Source organism: Aquarana catesbeiana, linkage group LG02 (assembly GCF_042186555.1).
Source record: "Aquarana catesbeiana isolate 2022-GZ linkage group LG02, ASM4218655v1, whole genome shotgun sequence".
In the NCBI taxonomy this organism is placed as follows: Eukaryota; Metazoa; Chordata; class Amphibia; order Anura; family Ranidae; genus Aquarana; species Aquarana catesbeiana.
This window is the reverse complement of record NC_133325.1, coordinates 737,201,977-737,219,477: the sequence shown is the minus strand read 5'-3', so window position 1 is coordinate 737,219,477 and position 17,501 is coordinate 737,201,977. Positions and strand designations below refer to the sequence as shown.

The 17,501-nt window shown below is 39.3% G+C and overlaps 1 protein-coding gene across 1 annotated transcript in view; it reads right to left on the bottom strand.

Moving 5' to 3' along the window:
* The window catches only part of NCAM2 (neural cell adhesion molecule 2), a gene marked incomplete in the record, with an annotated part of 595,102 nt that overhangs the window by 168,569 nt on the left and 409,032 nt on the right, over nucleotides 1-17,501 (bottom strand). Inside the window, 2 exon segments of the mRNA XM_073617071.1 lie at nucleotides 3,210-3,360; nucleotides 17,475-17,501. Of these exon segments, the coding sequence (XP_073473172.1) occupies nucleotides 3,210-3,360; nucleotides 17,475-17,501 (178 nt within the window).

Here is a 17,501-nt window from a genome sequence, read left to right as displayed (position 1 = left end):
TCTTGGCTGTCCAAAACATACTTGACAAATTTAGTTTGATCCCCCTATACAAAATCAATCATAGCAAATCCACCATGCTAAACTTGGGCATTGACTCACAAACCAAGCTAGAAATAACAGCAACAACCCCTTTCACATGGTCCACCAACTCCTCTTTCCCCTATCTTGGAATCCGTCTAACCTACCCAAGCCAAAACTTAACAAAAATGAATTATGATGACCTCATGGAGAGGCTTTTGCGCTTATCCAAGGAACTGAACAGTTTCTCTGTCTCATGGGCTGAAAGAATTGCTCAGTCAAAAATGTTCCTACTCCCGCTCATACTCTATGTATTCCATACTATCCCCTTACCCTTTCTTACAGCTCAAATAAGAAAACTACAAGGTATAATAGATACATTTATATGGCAACACAAAAAAACAAGATTGAAAAGAACTGTTTTCTTAACCCCGGTTCAATATGGGGGCATGGGAGCTCCCGATATTCAAGCATATTACAGAGCAGTACTGGACCAACTGAGAGAGTGGCGGTTACCTAATTCCCAAATATCTTGGAAACAGATTGAATCTACAGCCCTCAACTCCGATACAAATAGTCTACTTGCGGCCATGCTACTCAACCATAAAACAAAACAACAGTTTCTAGGCTCAATAACGGCAGCAATACGAATATGGACAGCCGTCACTCAGATCAGCAAAGGAATACCTCTCTCAGTCTTGTGTAGGATACCCTTGAAGGCTATAGAGCTTTTGTCACCAGATCTAAACCTCGAACAGTGGTTATGCAAAGGAATAACTAATGTGGGACTATTATATTCCTCTTCAGGCCTACACCCATTTTCATACCTACAGGAGAACTATGGAATAACCAAACGATCCTTTTTCCTATATCTTAGGATTCGATCAACTCTATCTAAAATACAATGGACACAGGAAGATTCCCTCCCAGATGCCTTATTGAAATTCTACGATACTCCTAAACCATCACTCAAAGGTATCTTATTTGTATACAGTCTGTTAACCACACCTTCAGATGAAACATCTTCTCCCTCAACCAACTATTGGTCCTCTCTCACGGACAATCTGCCACCGATTAAACTGTGGAACCAAGCCATAACCCTTTCTCAACGCCTGTCCCACTGCATCTCCCATTGGGAAGCAGCACAAAAGCTATATCACAAATGGTACCTCACCCCAGCCAGGCTTGCTGCCATATACCCTACAACATCAGCAAAGTGCTGGAGAGGTTGTGATGAGACAAGAACTCTACGCCATATCTGGTGGGACTGCCCCAGCATCCAAAAGTTTTGGCAAGAGGTATCTACCCTCATCTCCTCCACATGTCCTGCATCTCCCTCCATGACATCTTTGGATCTCCTACTGGGATTATTGATCCCCACGTGGCGTAATCAAACCAAAATACTGGCAACTCACATCCTGATAGCAGCACGTCTAGCACTAGCGAGAAAATGGAAGTCAGTAAACTCACCTACAATAATGGACACTATATGCATACTTAATGAGCACTTCAAGCTGGAATACGCATTTGCTAAATCCGAACTAACCACTAAAGCTTTTTTCAAAAATTGGGCTTCATGGATTGCCTACCAGAGAAGCAAACCCCTGGACTGACTTGGGCCAAACAAACTTCCCTCTCCTCCACTTCCCCAGTTCTCCATATTTCCAGTCAGGTCTACTTAACAAGTTTATGATCTAGTAACAGCCATTACTACCCCCAACTGAAATCATCAAGTTCAGTTAGGCTAATTCATAATAGAAGGATGAATCATTCACCAACTTATTCAACTCTTGGACATTTCAGTTGACACCCAATATTATGCTAAATACCAATGTTAAATGCGGTTATGATTATGTTTATAGGAAAATTTTTTATATATATATCCATTTTTTCCCTCTCCTTTTCTCTTATTCTCTTTATATTCCAGCCTGGTGCCCACTTCCCACTCACAGTTAGTGCCCAAGGGGGTGGGTGGGGAATGGACACTAGGATAATCTGACGCTACTAAACAATGTTCTAGTTAACAATCTAATAACATGTAATTCAGACATAAGTAATGTTTCAACTGTTTGCAGAAAAACTACTATGAACAATCAGATGTATGTTTTTCTTGAAACTCAATAAACTTTAAGTTTAAAAAAAAAAAAAAAAAAAAATATATATATATATATATATATATATATATATATATATATATATATATATATATATATATATATATATATATATTTTTTTTTTTTTTTATAGATGAAGTTAAAAAGAAAGGTTTTCCCTTATTACAAAATGTATTTTAGTAAATCCACATTGTACCTTTTGCTACAACACCTGGAACACAAAACAGATTGAAGGACCTCTAAAACTACGGTAAACTATGCTAAAGCACTGCTAAAATGAGCGGACCTTTGCCGCCAATGCGGCCGCGGCTCAGTGTGAAAGCAGTCTTAAAGTAGCACTATCTTGTATTCTTCCATTTGTCAGACTTGAAAAAAAGTGTCTATTTTTATGTCCTTAAAATTCATATAAAATAATTATTTAACTTGAATACCACTAAAAGTATGTCTTGTTTCCCCCCCCCCCCATTTTGTCATGTTATAACCAAAAACTTATGTATTTTATTGGGATTTTATGTGATAGACCAACACAAAGTGGCACATAATTGTGAAGTGGAAGGAAAATGACAAATGTTTTTCACATTTTTTTACAAATAAATATGTGAAAAGTGTGGAGTGCATTTGTATTCAGCCCCCTGCCTCAATACTTTGTAGAAACACCTTTCACTGCAATTACAGCTGCAAGTCTTTTTGACGATGCCTACTAGCTTTGCACATCTAGAGAGAGACATTTTTGCCCATACTTCTTTGCAAAATAGCTTAAGCTCTGTCAGATTGGATGGAGAGCGTCTGTGAACAGAAATTTTGAAGTCTTGCCACAGATTCTCAATTTGGGTTTATCATTTTCCTTCCACTTCACAATTATGTGCCACTGTGTGTTGGTCTATCGCAAAAAATCCCAATAAAACACATTTTCATTTTTGGTTGTAACATGACAAAATGTGGAACATTTCAAGGAGTACAGTATGAATACTTTTTAAAGGCACTGTAACTCAAATTTCAGCTGGTGAACATAGGCTGAATAGAAAATCCACATCAAAATGCAAAAATAAAGACATAAAGAAACACCCATAAACTTACATTCAACGTTCAGATACATGCTTTTCTGATGACCACCAATTCTACTTGCTGCCTCACAGTCATATCTTCCTGCATCTGATAAAATCACATTTTTAATGCCCAAGGAGGATTTTCCATGGTGTCCTATACTTTCTATTCGTTCGTCTTGGCTCTGTTAAAATATAAATAACGCATTGGTTGCTCAAAATGCTAAAAATAAATGCATATTTGTTTATCTATATAAACAAGCATAGACCAACAAAACAACCTCAAATGTAATTAATGAGTATACCTTCCCATACTGTTGACAACTGTTACCCCCTGGTATCACAGCACAGAAAGTGAGAAAAATTCCTGCAATGGGTTCACTGACAGAAATAAAAAACAGAAAATTGAACTCTTCTCCACTTTATCCAAAACTGAAACATTATGCTAGAATTATATTTGAATGAAAACACAACATGGATACATTTATGATTGAGGAGTAAGGCATAATGGACTAACAAATGCATCTTATTTAATAAGTAGTGTATATACAGTAGTACTGAACTGATGATAACAACATACGGAGAAAACATGTAGAGTACATTTAACCACCAACTATATTATACTTTTATAAATATACTTTCCATAGTTTTGCTTGACTTGTACCCATCCCCTGGCACCTCCCCCCAAAGTCTTATACCTATTTTTGCATGCTACTGCCAGATACACACTGTGCAGACCACAATAGATAGTCTCTCCATGGAAATGAATAGAATCTTTGGGCATTTGCAGAAGAAGCAAGAAACCAGCTGGGAGAGCTTGCAGTGGCAGCTATGTGACTGTCTATTGGCAGTCACGTAGATACCACTGCGGATATATCTGAGGATATTGTGGTCAGATGAGTAGATGAGTAGAAGACTTTGGGGGGGTGCTGGTGAGTTTGGTAACTTAAATAATATATAATATTTATATGTCAGCATTGTGATCCTTTAAGAGCTATAATTCATTACCCTCCCTTTACTCCTCTCCCCTATTCATACTACAAGAAACACCTACGAAGGTTTTCATATGGGAGAGCCCATGAACTTCATGCCCAGTATTGCTTTTTTATCAGTTTGTAAAATGTCTTTAGCGACAGGCTCAAGTGCAAATGACACAAACAACTGAATGAGTCGTAGGAGTGTTTTATTCACTCCATCCTTCTCATCCTGCATGCTGAACTGTGTTAAAAATTTTAGTTCAATACTCTCAAATCAAGTATCTTCTGTAGGATTATATTTTTAGACAACCCATAATGCTCTGGGACACCAATGACATGGCTGCAGCTTGTACTACTTGTACAACTTGTATGTTTATTGCAAAAAATTATACATCAATAGTAAAAACAATAAAGAACATCTTAATCATAAATATGGTTTAACATTTAACACTGAAATATAAAATTGTGATATGATAAAAATGTACTGAATAATTTCAAGATAAGATGCTGCAACCTTAAATAAGCAGTTAGGAGTTTATTAACAAATCTAAATCTATAGAAACCCGTATGAATAAATGATAGATTGGATATGTTTTGAATACCAGTCTATGGCTGTGGTTTATTAAATACCTGTGATACAATTCAGTCTGACTGATGGCTGTTCTGCATGCCCAGAATTGACATCCTCATTCTAAGTGAATAAACAATCATAGGTAATTTGAAATGAAATAGCTGGAAGGGAAGGAATGCTGGCACAGTTTTCAATTATAATATAAAACCAAACTTTCTCATTTCCAAAAATCTTACTGTTTAATTCTAAAGCTGTATTTTTTTCATTTTTACAAGCCTATTGGAACCAATATAGATACATCTGTTAAAAGCAGCTCAATTATCTAGTTAAACATGTTTTCTATACTGATATCAAAATCCAAATGCCTAAGTTGCTTCTCTTATTATTTTGTTATGCTCCATAGAATAGTACTGACTTATTTAACAACAGCAATGTGCAGTTATAACTCATCAGATATTTTCACAGATCTAACATGAGTAAAATGTGATTGGCCACTTAGGTCACCGCCTTACATATTATCATTTACTCTGCTTTATTGGTAAAGCCTTAATGTTTTGATAGTTAGGTTTGCTTAGAAAAAAGGTTGACATTGTAGAAGGACAATCAAACTTGCATTCATATGTGTTTAGAAGACTGCTCTATGTTGTAAATGCAGGCAATTATTTTTCAAAGGTACCATTCAAACTGAGTGTCTATCTGTTTTTAGGTGCAGTGGCTTAAGCTGCATTTAGAAAAAATAGAATGATGTGTGTCCAGGCTCTTATTAGAACCTGTGAATATTGCTATACGCAGTGAGATATTGAGCTAGCTATTTTCAGTAGAAGTTCAGCAATATTTCAGTATCCATAGGTTTCCTCAAGGGCTAAAGGTAAAGGGCTTCCTTGTATGTTCTGATTTTGCTATTACTTGCTTTTAGTGTTCACTGCTAGGCTACCAGTGCTGCCTCTAACAAGCAAAAAAGCAACTTTTCCTAAAGCTGTGCTTGTTCCTGTCTTTTTTTGCCTTTCCTGCTGAAACTCTTTATCATATTTGTGGACTAAACACAAAGAAAAGGAAGTAGGCAGGGCAAGACCAAGCACAATAGAAAGCCACTATTTGCATATCAAAAGCACTGCCACTTTCTCAGAGGAGACACATCATCATGAGAAATAAGTAGAACAAATTGAAGGAACAAGGAACCCCATTAAAACCATATAATTACTTTCATTTGTTTGATTACACCACAGATTCTCTTTAACTTATTTTTTAGCACTACATTTTTTAGTGCTCCTCAAGTTGTACTAACATAATTAAATTAATGCCAACAGGACTGTGGCATTTCTTAAAAAAAGCATTCTAAAATGTTAGAAGCAGAATAAATTTAGAGTGTTTTACAATGATAAGGGGTTCCACTGGAGTCAAATTTTTACATTCAAATTGTCCTAAAGTAGAACTGTCACTAGGCTATTGGCATTTAAATATTTACATATTACACAATCTGTTAACCACTGTCATAAAGAGGTTCACCTGTTGATGGTGCTGTCGGTCTCTTGGATCCCAGTACCAGTGTCCACCAGCGGGTGTGATCGATCACATCTATGGCTTAAGAGCAGTCAATCACTATCTATCCAAAGAAGGTGCATTAAATTCGGTACAGGCGAAGTTTATACTTGATTGTGTTGAATTTTCTCTCAAACACAACCATTTCTCATTCCTTGGAGAACCTTATTTGCAGATTAAAGGTACTGCTATGGGGGCCAGGTTCGCCCCTAGCTATGCCAATATTTTTATGGGATATTGGGAGGAGCAGTTAATTTGGAACAACAATCCCTTTGGGGCGAACCTGGTCCTCTTTGCCAGGTATATCGATGATATCCTTATTATTTGGGATGGATCTGATCAGGAGCTTTGTTCATTCCTTGAGCACTGTAGAGACAATCCCTTTGGGATTGAGTTCACACATGTCATCAATAGTGATTGTCTTGTTTTCCTAGACCTGGAGCTCAGGAATGATCCTGATGGTAATATCATCTCCAAAACACACTTCAAACCCAGCAGTGGCATTTCCTTTCTACATGCTGAGAGCAACCATCATTCCAGATGGATAAGGAATGTCCCTTTTGGGCAGTTCTGCCATTTAAGGTGCACCTGTACAATGAAAAGCGACTATTTAGAACAGAGCAAGATCCTTCGGAACAAATTCCTTGACAAGGGTTATGACTCTACTTTAATTGACACTGCCTGTAACAAATATGGTCATGTATATGAAGAGTCCCAGCCACATGATCCACGGTCTACCTCCACCTCTGCTAGGGACCAGGACACTATACAAACCCGGTTCTTCACCCAATATAACAACAAAGCCTTTGAGATACAAAGCATCCTACGGAAGAACTGAAACATCCTTAAACATAATCCAGTCCTTAGTAAGCACCTCCCTGATAGACCAAATATAGTGTATAGAAAACCACGGGACTTAAGAAGCTTGATAGCTCCAAGCATGGTGAAGAAATCCCTGAATAAATCTACTAATGTCTGGTCGACTATTTTCGATCAGAAAGGTAGTTACGAGTGTAGTGTCAGGAACTGTGGCACGTGTCAATATATGTGGCATAGAAAAAAGTCTGTCACTGGGAGTGATGGTAGAGTCCATCTTTTGAAGCAATTTATCAACTGTGGGACGGATCACTTGGTGTATGGCATTATTTGCCCATGTGGGCGCCTTTATGTTGGTCGCACCTCTCGCCCCATGAGGGTGCGCATTGGAGAGCATAAATGTGATATTACCAACACACAAGTTAAATACCCTGTTCCTCGTCACTTTCATGATGTACACCACGGGGATCCGTCTGGCATGAAAGTATTTGGAATTGAATCCATCAGGGGTGACCTTGATAGAGGTAAAAGACACCAGAGGCTCTGCAAACGCGAGGCCTATTGGATTTTCACCTTAGGTAGCATGACCCCTGTGGGGTTAAATGAGGATCCTGAGGTTCATAAAATCGTTTGACCTTTAGAGTTCATCGGACATTGTTTTGCCTTCCCAGCACCTCCCGCCCCATAACACAATATTATCCCTTTCTTCTCCCTCCCCCCCCTATCTCTCACTTACCTACAGGTCCAGTGCAATATCCACTCCTACTCCATTCAATCCACTCAATTTCAGACAATAGTTGGCCATTTATGACCATTATCAATATATTGTAGTTGTGACACCATCCATGATTTGTGAAATATGTATTGTTTTGCTATTTTATTTGTTAGCTTTCACAATTATTCATTGCACATAGCGACTGGAGAGGGACCACTTATCTCTCTCTTATTGTAATACAATGTGTTTTAGGTATGTCTAGGAATTTGCGATCATCAGGTTTCAGACACTAGCTCTCCAGTCGCAGTATGTTGCAGCATTGTATATCTCCTTCAGCATGATCTCTAATGTAGTACAACTCCTAGTGGGTTTTGGTTCTGTGTGTATATGGTTTCTTTATTGCTGACCTGGGGTTGAGTCAAGGCGTGCTAGTGTGGGGGCACGTATATGCGTACATAGAACCGTAGATGTGGTGCGTATTTGTGCGCTGGCAGCCAGATGATGGATTACTTATCACAATATTATTTCTTTTCTTCAGCTACTAGCATTATTAATTTTGATGGTGGATTATACATAGTATCATTAATACGGATTCCACCATCTACATCTCAGTATTGAACATATATGGATTACTGTTCTAGCCATTTTAATTTCTTTTTATTTAACAGACTAATTATATTATTTTATTTTCTATTCCACTTTTCATCATGTCTCATTAATACTAGTAGCATTTGTTGATCAATGATTATATATTACTGGTATCATCTGTCCACCACTCGGTTTTTATATATATATGTGCACTTTTTGGTGGGAGCTCTGTTTTGTTCTGCAGTTGGGGCTATTTTGGCTGACAGTTCAGGACTGCTGCTAGCGCAGAAGGACAGTGGATTGACTATAGTGAGCAGACGGCCCCTATATGCCGGTCCCACCCCCCAGTCACTAGTCACCAGGCCGACTCTTGCTGCTCGCATTGAGAGCGAGTCGGCCCCTACATGTTGGTCCCGCCCCAAGTCCTCTGCCATTAGGCTATCTCGTGCTGCTCGTATTGAGAGCGAGACGGCCTTTGTATGCTGGCCCCACCCCCGGTTACGTGTCATCATCCTGCTGTCTCTCGGCCTTTGTATGCTGGCCCCGGCCCCTAGTCACGTGTTATCATGCTGTCTCTCGCCGCTTGCATTGTGGGCAAGCTGTACGAGATGCGGAAGGGGCGATGTAGATCCCGCCCCCTTCCTTCAGATTGGAACGCAAGCACACATGGTGCGCTCCACTGGGTTATAGCCACACTGTTACCGGCCTCGCTACTTGATACAGAGGTGCTCAACTTGTACGGACCCTCCAGAAAGTATTTTAGGTATTCACTCTTCCTTCTCTTTGGCATTTACATCAAAGATCTTTTATATATATATTTTTTTTACCCTTTGTCCTTTATAGCTCAAGATTTGTGTGATGAGACTGGTGTATTTGTGGAGTGGGAGGTCCCACCCACTATGTATATCACTGCTCGCCATGACCTTTACATCTACGCTCTTGTCATCTGTCGCATATTATGTGCACAGCACGCTTTGTTTCACCCCGAATGGTTCAGCTTGTCTCTTAGGGTGTGTGTGTATATTTGTGCACATGCTCAGTATGCAATATATTTGGTTCATGCTGTATGTGTATAAGTGTATGTGTATGCATATGCATGTGTATGTGTATACAGATATCTATATATACTATCACTACTATTATTACCATCTACTACACAAACCATTCTGTGTTTACCAATTGGAGTGCTTAGGAGGGAGGGATCCCATGAGGGGGAGGAGCTCTATATCCCACCCTTGTTTCATTAACACTCAGGCATTTATAAGGAGTGACTGCTGAAGGAGGGATCATTGCATAGCTCTGATGAAGAAGGGATTTTCCCTTCGAAACTCGTAAGCTGTTTGTGATATGTATGCATCTCTCTACGATCTTTGGAAGGCATCGCTCATCCTATAGTCGCATGCTGGCTGTCGGTACACTTTGTGTTGTGCCTCTTCCACCCATTGCTTGTGAGTTGTTTCTTTTAAAAAAAATTTTAAAGAAATCTTTTTATAAAAGTTAAAAAACTAGGCTGGTGTGCCCCTGTTTTTCTTTTGTCTCGGTTTGCACTAGTGTACCCCATCCTTGAGGGCAGCAAGGCCTGTGTTGACGCATCTCCATATGGTGATCCACCTGTGCGCAGGAGTTTTTGTTTTCTGTTTGCTAAAGTTCCTGACCTGACCTGATCCGATCCAATCCCTATCCTGAGCCCTTCCTGGTCCTGTCCCTTCTGTTTCCTGGTTACCTTGGATCCCTGACCTGCATCCCATCCATCCATCCTCTCCCTGTCCTGTTGGTTTCCCGTCCTTGCCATCTGCTGATCTCCCGGTGTATGACCTTGGCCTGGCTTCTGTTTACGGTTCCGGTATCTCCCATTTTATTGTATATACTGTTTTGTTGTTTGTGGGTCTTGTGGTTGGTTGTGCACTGTTATATTCACTTATCTGTCACTTATGTAAATAAACACCATCTTTATTCACTTATATACATTTCTGGTTTCTTCTGTGCAGTCCACACAGTCTGGTTTACTAATTCTCTGACAACCACTTTAAGACCAGGCCTATTTTTCAGACTTGTTGTTTACAAGTTAAAATCAGTTGTTTTGCTAGAAAATTACTTAGAACCCCCAAACATTGAGCTATACACAAGAAGCCTTTATTAATCCATCAACCGAAAAGTTGAGGAGCGGGACCTGGGATGAAGGCAGCATTCCAGAATAGTGGAGCAAGGGAACTATGAGGGGACTTCAAATTATAGGGTATGGAAAAGTGCTGTGCTAAAAATTGTGAAAGTAGTGAAACTATTTTGTGTGATATAACAAATAATGCTAGTCAATGTATAAACTCCATAAGCATGAAATAACATATGGTCAACATTCTTATTTAAGTAAACTGAGTCCATACACAGGTGACACACAGATTTGTGGCACACATATACTTGGTCTTTCTTAGTTAGGTAGATTGAGTCCGTAAGAAGGTGACGTTCAAAAAATTGTGATACACCAAAAATGTGAAATTAAACATAAAGTGTTGATAGAAGATCCACCACCGCTCTAATAGGAGGCTTACCAAAGAGATTGGACACAGATGGGCATACGCCCACTGAGTCAATCAGGATTGTAAAGTGGGGATCTTCTATGGTAGCTGTTGTAAACAACGTTATTCCCGGTGGCCCAGGTACTTGCAGGGATATGTTTGGTAAAAGGGCAGGTCCAATCAAGTATCCAAAATATATGTGAAAGGAACGTGAAAACACATAGCGTAATACTGTATAAGAAGCTCAAAGCATATTTATTGAAGGTAAAAAAACACATTTGTTGAGAGTAAAAAAGTGCTTAGTATATAGATGGTATGGCAGTGTCAGTGGTGTCAGCAATCCGTCCCGATGCATTTCGTCCTATAGGATATCATCTGGGGTACCACACCACTGCATACACTGCCTTATATGTACAGTAAAGGACCCCCATGTTGAGACGTGGTTCCAATCGGCGATGCCGTTCAATGACGGCAACTTCCGGGCATGCAAAATGGTGCTGGCCGCGTGCACTGCAAGCCTCGCTTTGAGTGGGTATATTGAGGCGCACAGATGTAGAGCACGTCATGATGAAACCCTGCGTTGCAAGCCTCGCTCTCACTCTCAAAGAGCTCACAGAGCACATGCTCGGAATACATTGGTGCACCGCTGTTGGCGTCTAAGTCAAGGGACCAGCGTTGTGACGTCACAACGCTGCCCTTCTAGCCTTGCTATAGGCGGAGACAAATGGAACGCACAATGAAGGCGTCTTTCACATTTACAGTGGGGTGCCTTCTCCAAATTTGCATAAATTAAATAGTAACGGAGTGTATTGCTAAAAACTATTAATGATGGCATGTATATATAGAATTTGCATAAATTTGCATAAATTAAATAGTAACGGAGTGTATTTCTAAAAACTATTAGTAATGGCATGTGTATATAGAATTAAAATATAAGCACAAGGTCCTATACTGCAAGGTGGAACACAAATACACCTGTCTCATCGGCTCTTACAGACAGGCAATTTGAATATATATATTTATAGACCCTGTATTTCACTGGTACTTAGAAGTGTAACAGTGTAAATGTGTATATTAATAAACCTAATATTAGAAATATACACAAACCAAGTTATATTTAAAGGTGACATTAGAGTAACGTCCATCTGGGAAAAAAAAATAAAAAATTGTATATGTATAAAATATGCATGGCATGGAGCCACGGCCAAACATGGAAATCCAAAGTGACAAATACATATTCTATAAAATCATATAAACAATGTATATATATTATCCAATGTGGACAAAGGATTTGTGATTAAAGAGGAGCAGACATGAGAAGGCATACTGATTCAGGATTGGTTTATAATGGCATTAATGTCATATAAGCAATGTATAATATAAACATTATCCAATATGGACAAAGAATTTATGATTAAAGAGGAGCAGATATGAGAAGGCATACTGATTCAGGATTGGTTTATGAAGGCATTAATGTCCCACTCGACATTGAGCCCCAATGGCGAATGGGATTGGAGCTCATATATCCAGTAAGTCTAAAACTGTGTTACGCCCCGGGTTAGAGCCCCTCCTCGCCAAGGGGGGATGTATCTATCAATAATGAGAAATTGTGATCCAGATGGATCTCGGTTGTGATTATGTCTATAGTGTCTGGGGACAGTATGTTTAGTATCCCCCCCAATTATTTTTGTGACGTGTTCACCTACCTGGACGGAAAAGGTCCGGGTAGTACGGCCTACATAGTGTTTCCCGCACGGGCAGGTGATGAGATATATGACATATCTCATTGCACACGTACAGAACATTTTAATTGGGTAGACTTTATTGGTTACATTTGATCGAAATTCTAGTGTCTTATGTCTACCATTTGTGTTATATTAACACACTGTACACTTCTTGCATGGAAAGTATCCCACCAACTCATGAAAGAAGGTAGGTCGTCTGGGGGGGTCTATTATATTATATTATAAATATATTATATTATTATATCTATTATATTATATTATTATATTATATATCAAATGTAACCAATAAAGTCTACCCAATTAAAATGTTCTGTACGTGTGCAAAGAGATATGTCGTATATCTCATCACCTGCCCGTGCGGGAAACACTATGTAGGCCGTACTACTCGGACCTTTTCCATCCGGGTAGGTGAACAAAAACAATTGGGGGGGATACTAAACATACTGTCCCCAGACACTATAGACAATATCACAACCGAGATCCACCTGGATCACAATTTCTCATTATTGATAGATACATCCCCCTTGGTGAGGAGGGGCTCTAACCTGAGGCGTATCACAGTTGGAGACTTACTGGATAGATGAGCTCCAATCCCATTCGCCATTGGGGCTCAATATCGAGTTGGACATTAATTCCTTCATAAACCAATCCTGAATCAGTATGCCTTCTCATATCTGCTCCTCTTTAATCATAAATTCTTTGTCCATATTGGATAATGTTTATATTATACATTGCTTATATGACATTAATGCCATTATAAACCAATCCTGAATCAGTATGCCTTCTCATGTCTGCTCCTCTTTAATCACAAATCCTTTGTCCACATTGGATAATGTATATACATTGTTTATATGATTTTATAGAATATGTATTTGTCACTTTGGATTTCCATGTTTGGCCGTGGCTCCATACTATGCATATTTTATACATTTACAATTTTTAATTTTTTTTTCCCAGATGGACTTTACTCTAATGTCACCTTTAAATATAACTTGGTTTGTGTATATTTCTAATATTAGGCTTATTAATATACACATTTACACTATTACACTTCTAAGTACCAGTGAAATACAGGGTCTATTAATATATATATTCAAATTGTCTGTCTGTAAGAGCCGATGAGACAGGTGTATTTGTGTTCCACTTTGCAGTATAGGACCTTGTGCTTATATTTTAATTCTATATACACATGCCATTACTAATAGTTTTTAGCAATACTCTCCGTTACTATTTAATTTATGCAAATTTGGAGAAGGCACCCCACTGTAAATGTGGAAGACGCCTTCGCTGTGCATTCCATTTGTCTCCGCCTATAGCGAGGCTAGAAGGGCAGCGTTGTGACATCACGACGCTGGTCCCTTGACTTAGACGCCAACAACGGTGCACCGATGTATTCCGAGCATGCGCTCTGTGAGCTCTTTGAGAGTGAGAGCAAGGCTCGCAATGCAGGGTGTCATCATGATGTGCTCTACATCTGTGCGCCTCAATATACCCACTCAAAGCAAGGCTTACAGCGCATGCGGCCAGCGCCATTTTGCGTACCCGGAAGTTGCCATCATTGAACGGCGTCGCCGATTGGAGCCACGTCTCAACATGGGGGTCCATTACTGTACATATAAGGCAGTGTATGCAGTGGTGTGGTACCCCAGATGATGTCCTATAGGACGAAACGCGTCGGTATTGCTGACACCACTGACACTGCCATACCATCTATATACTAAGCGCTTTTTTACTCTCAACAAATGTGAGTGTTTTTTACCTTCAATAAATATGCTTTGAGCTTCTTATACAGTATTACGCTATGTGTTTTCACATTCCTTCCACATATATTTTGGATGCTTGATTGGACCTGCCCTTTTACCAAACATATCCTTGCAAGTACCTGGGCCACCGGGAATAACGTTGTTTACAATAGCTACCATCGAGGATCCCCAATTTACAATCCTGATTGACTCAGTGGGTGTATGCCCATCTGTGTCCAATCTCTTTGGTAAGCCTCCTATTAGAGCGGTGGTGGATCTTCTATCAACACTTTATGTTTAATTTCACATTTTTGGTGTATCACAATTTTTTGAACATCACCTTCTTACGGACTCAATCTACCTAACTAAGAAACACCAAGTATATGTGTGCCACAAATCTGTGTGTCACCTGTGTATGGACTTTTTACTTAAAAAGGAATGTTGACCATATGTTATTTCATGCTTATGGAGTTTATACATTGACTAGCATTATTTGTTATATCACATAAAATAGTTTCACTAACTACTTTCACAATTTTTAGCGCAGCACTTTTCCATACCACATTTTCCTTGCAAGAATAGATCACTTGTTGTGTTAGCCGCTTATCTAATTTTTTCCATAGGACAGGGCGATATTTACACATTTCTTTTCCACTTCAAATTATAGGCCCTGGAAAAAAAGGTCCCATATCCCAAGCGAGAGTGACAAAGAGGGGCATAATATGGTAGGCCTGTCTTTAAATGGCAGCCAAAGCATATGGGTGATCGGTCTAGAAGGATAGGAAGAAGATTCTGCCTTCATCCATAAAGGATAGGGCTGTTTAGTATGAAACCTAATTAATTGTGCCAGTTGTGCCGCATTGTAGTAGTTTACCAAACTCCTAAACCTCCCCTTGTTTTGGGAGTATATAAACATGCATCTATTCAACCTAGGTCTCTTATCTTCCCATATATGCAACATTTTTTTAAAAGCTTTAAGATCAGGTAATCGTATCGCTCCTGGAATTGTGTGAAATAAATATAGGATCCTCAGAAGGACATTCATTTTTAGTACAGTCTGCCAACCCACATTGGAGGGTTCATTTTCCACTTCTCCAGGTCAGTAGAGAGTTTTCTATACAATGGGGGATATTTATTTTGGTATAGACTCTACAAGGAAGGTGTCATAGAGATGCCCAAATAACGGAGGACCTCAGGTTGCCATTTAAATATAAAGGTCTGCACAGACTCCACTATCATCTACAAAGATATTTAACACCTGTGATTTTGCATGATTTATTCTAAAGCCCGAGATAAATGAGAAGGGTTGTAGAATGGCATAGAACATGGGTGCTCAACCTGTGACCCTCCAGCTGTTGTAGAACTACAAGTCCCATGCAGCATTGCAAGGCTGACATATACAAGCATCACTCCCAAAGGCAGAACATGGCTTAGAGGTTAGGGATAAAAGTAATAGGGGAGGACAGCAACAGCAAAATATCCTCTGTGAGGAGGGCACATTTATGCTCTGTCTCTACACAATACATGCCCCAGATATAAGCAATTCCAAATTCTAATAGTCAGGGGTTCAAGGGCCAAGGCAAATAATATTGGGGATAGGGGAAACCCTGGTGGTTGCCTCTGTGTATGTTAAAGATTGGAGAAGTATACCCTTTTACCAATAACAATGCAGGGATGCTATAGATGCAGGGTTTCTATAGAATCACGGACCGAAGCCATGCTGTTCTATAACATAGAAGAGATAAATCCATGATAGAGAATTAAAAGCCTTGTGTAGATCTAATGATAAGAACATGCCTCGTCTGACTCCCCTCATGTCCCAATTTGAATGAATAGCAGAGATAACATCTATGACTCATCTCACCTGTTCTGGTGCTTGTCTATTAAGGACAAAGCCCACTTGGTCAGAGAGGTTTCTGTCACAAGAAACACATTTCAGGAAGGGGAGTGTTTCCTAAAACCCAGTCCAAGTAGCAAAAACTTCTGATGGATGGTAGGTGGAGTTAACTGACAATCAAGAAGTGGACTACAACAAAATAGCACCCTTATGCACACTGTTAGGGCACACTGATGGTCAAAAAATATGTAAGAGTAGCGTCAGCTTGGTCTACACCCATTGGAGAACCCCTCTAATGTATTTTACCCAGTTTGGTGCTAAATTTTAGAGGCCTCTAGGATTAAGCCCCAAACTGAGTGAAATGCCATGAGTAGATTGATCAGAAATCAGTGCCTGCTGTCCCTAAACAAGGGTTATGTGAGTGCAAAATGTTGTGTTTTTGCCATAACTAGAAAAAAAAAGATCCTACACTATCAAGGAGGTCATCCACTACCTGATTTTTTCAAATATTTCATTGCAAGACAGCTATCTCATGCCCAGAATTGGTTGAGCCTGCAGCAGGACAATTCAGTGGTGACTCTGCAACATTTACTTTCTGAAGGTCCCATAGCTTCTTATAATTTGACTCCTACAATGAAAACCACAATCAGAACTTGGAGAGTTGTTTTGGCAATGTTGGAATTCCTACATTTCTTTTCCAGACCAAATTTGCCTGCTGAGCATCAAAAAGTATAAAAAACTCGATACGGGCAGGCCAACTGTCAACCTTTCCACTACTCCAACAAATAGAAGGATTAGAACTTATGATTGATTTTATTCCTATCCCAGGACTCTTTACCCTCACTTCCTGCTGACAATGGTTTCACCAAACAGGAAGTAAGAGAAATCTGCAATAGGGGCACAAAAAAATCTTACAGATCTTCTAGCCTTTCCTTACTGTACTAAAGAAAGGTATTCTTTTCTGTCTGTGGTGTTGTATGAGAGTAACTTCCTCTTACTTTTTGGTAAAAAGTTGTCAGCAAGACAGATAGAAAGGATACAACTTTTAGCAGAGCCTGGGATAGCACTAAAAACTTGAAAGGGACTCTAAACCTTCCCCACTCTTCAAAATGAAGAAATAAGTTTTGGCTGGACATGTACTTTAAAGTATATTTGCTGCGTGTTAAGAATAAATATTTGAATGTCCATTGCCTGTTCTTTATAGTAACCCATTTTATTTGCTGTATACATAATTGTGAAAAATAACATAATCTCACCTTATCTCCATCATAGAAAGTCCTTCC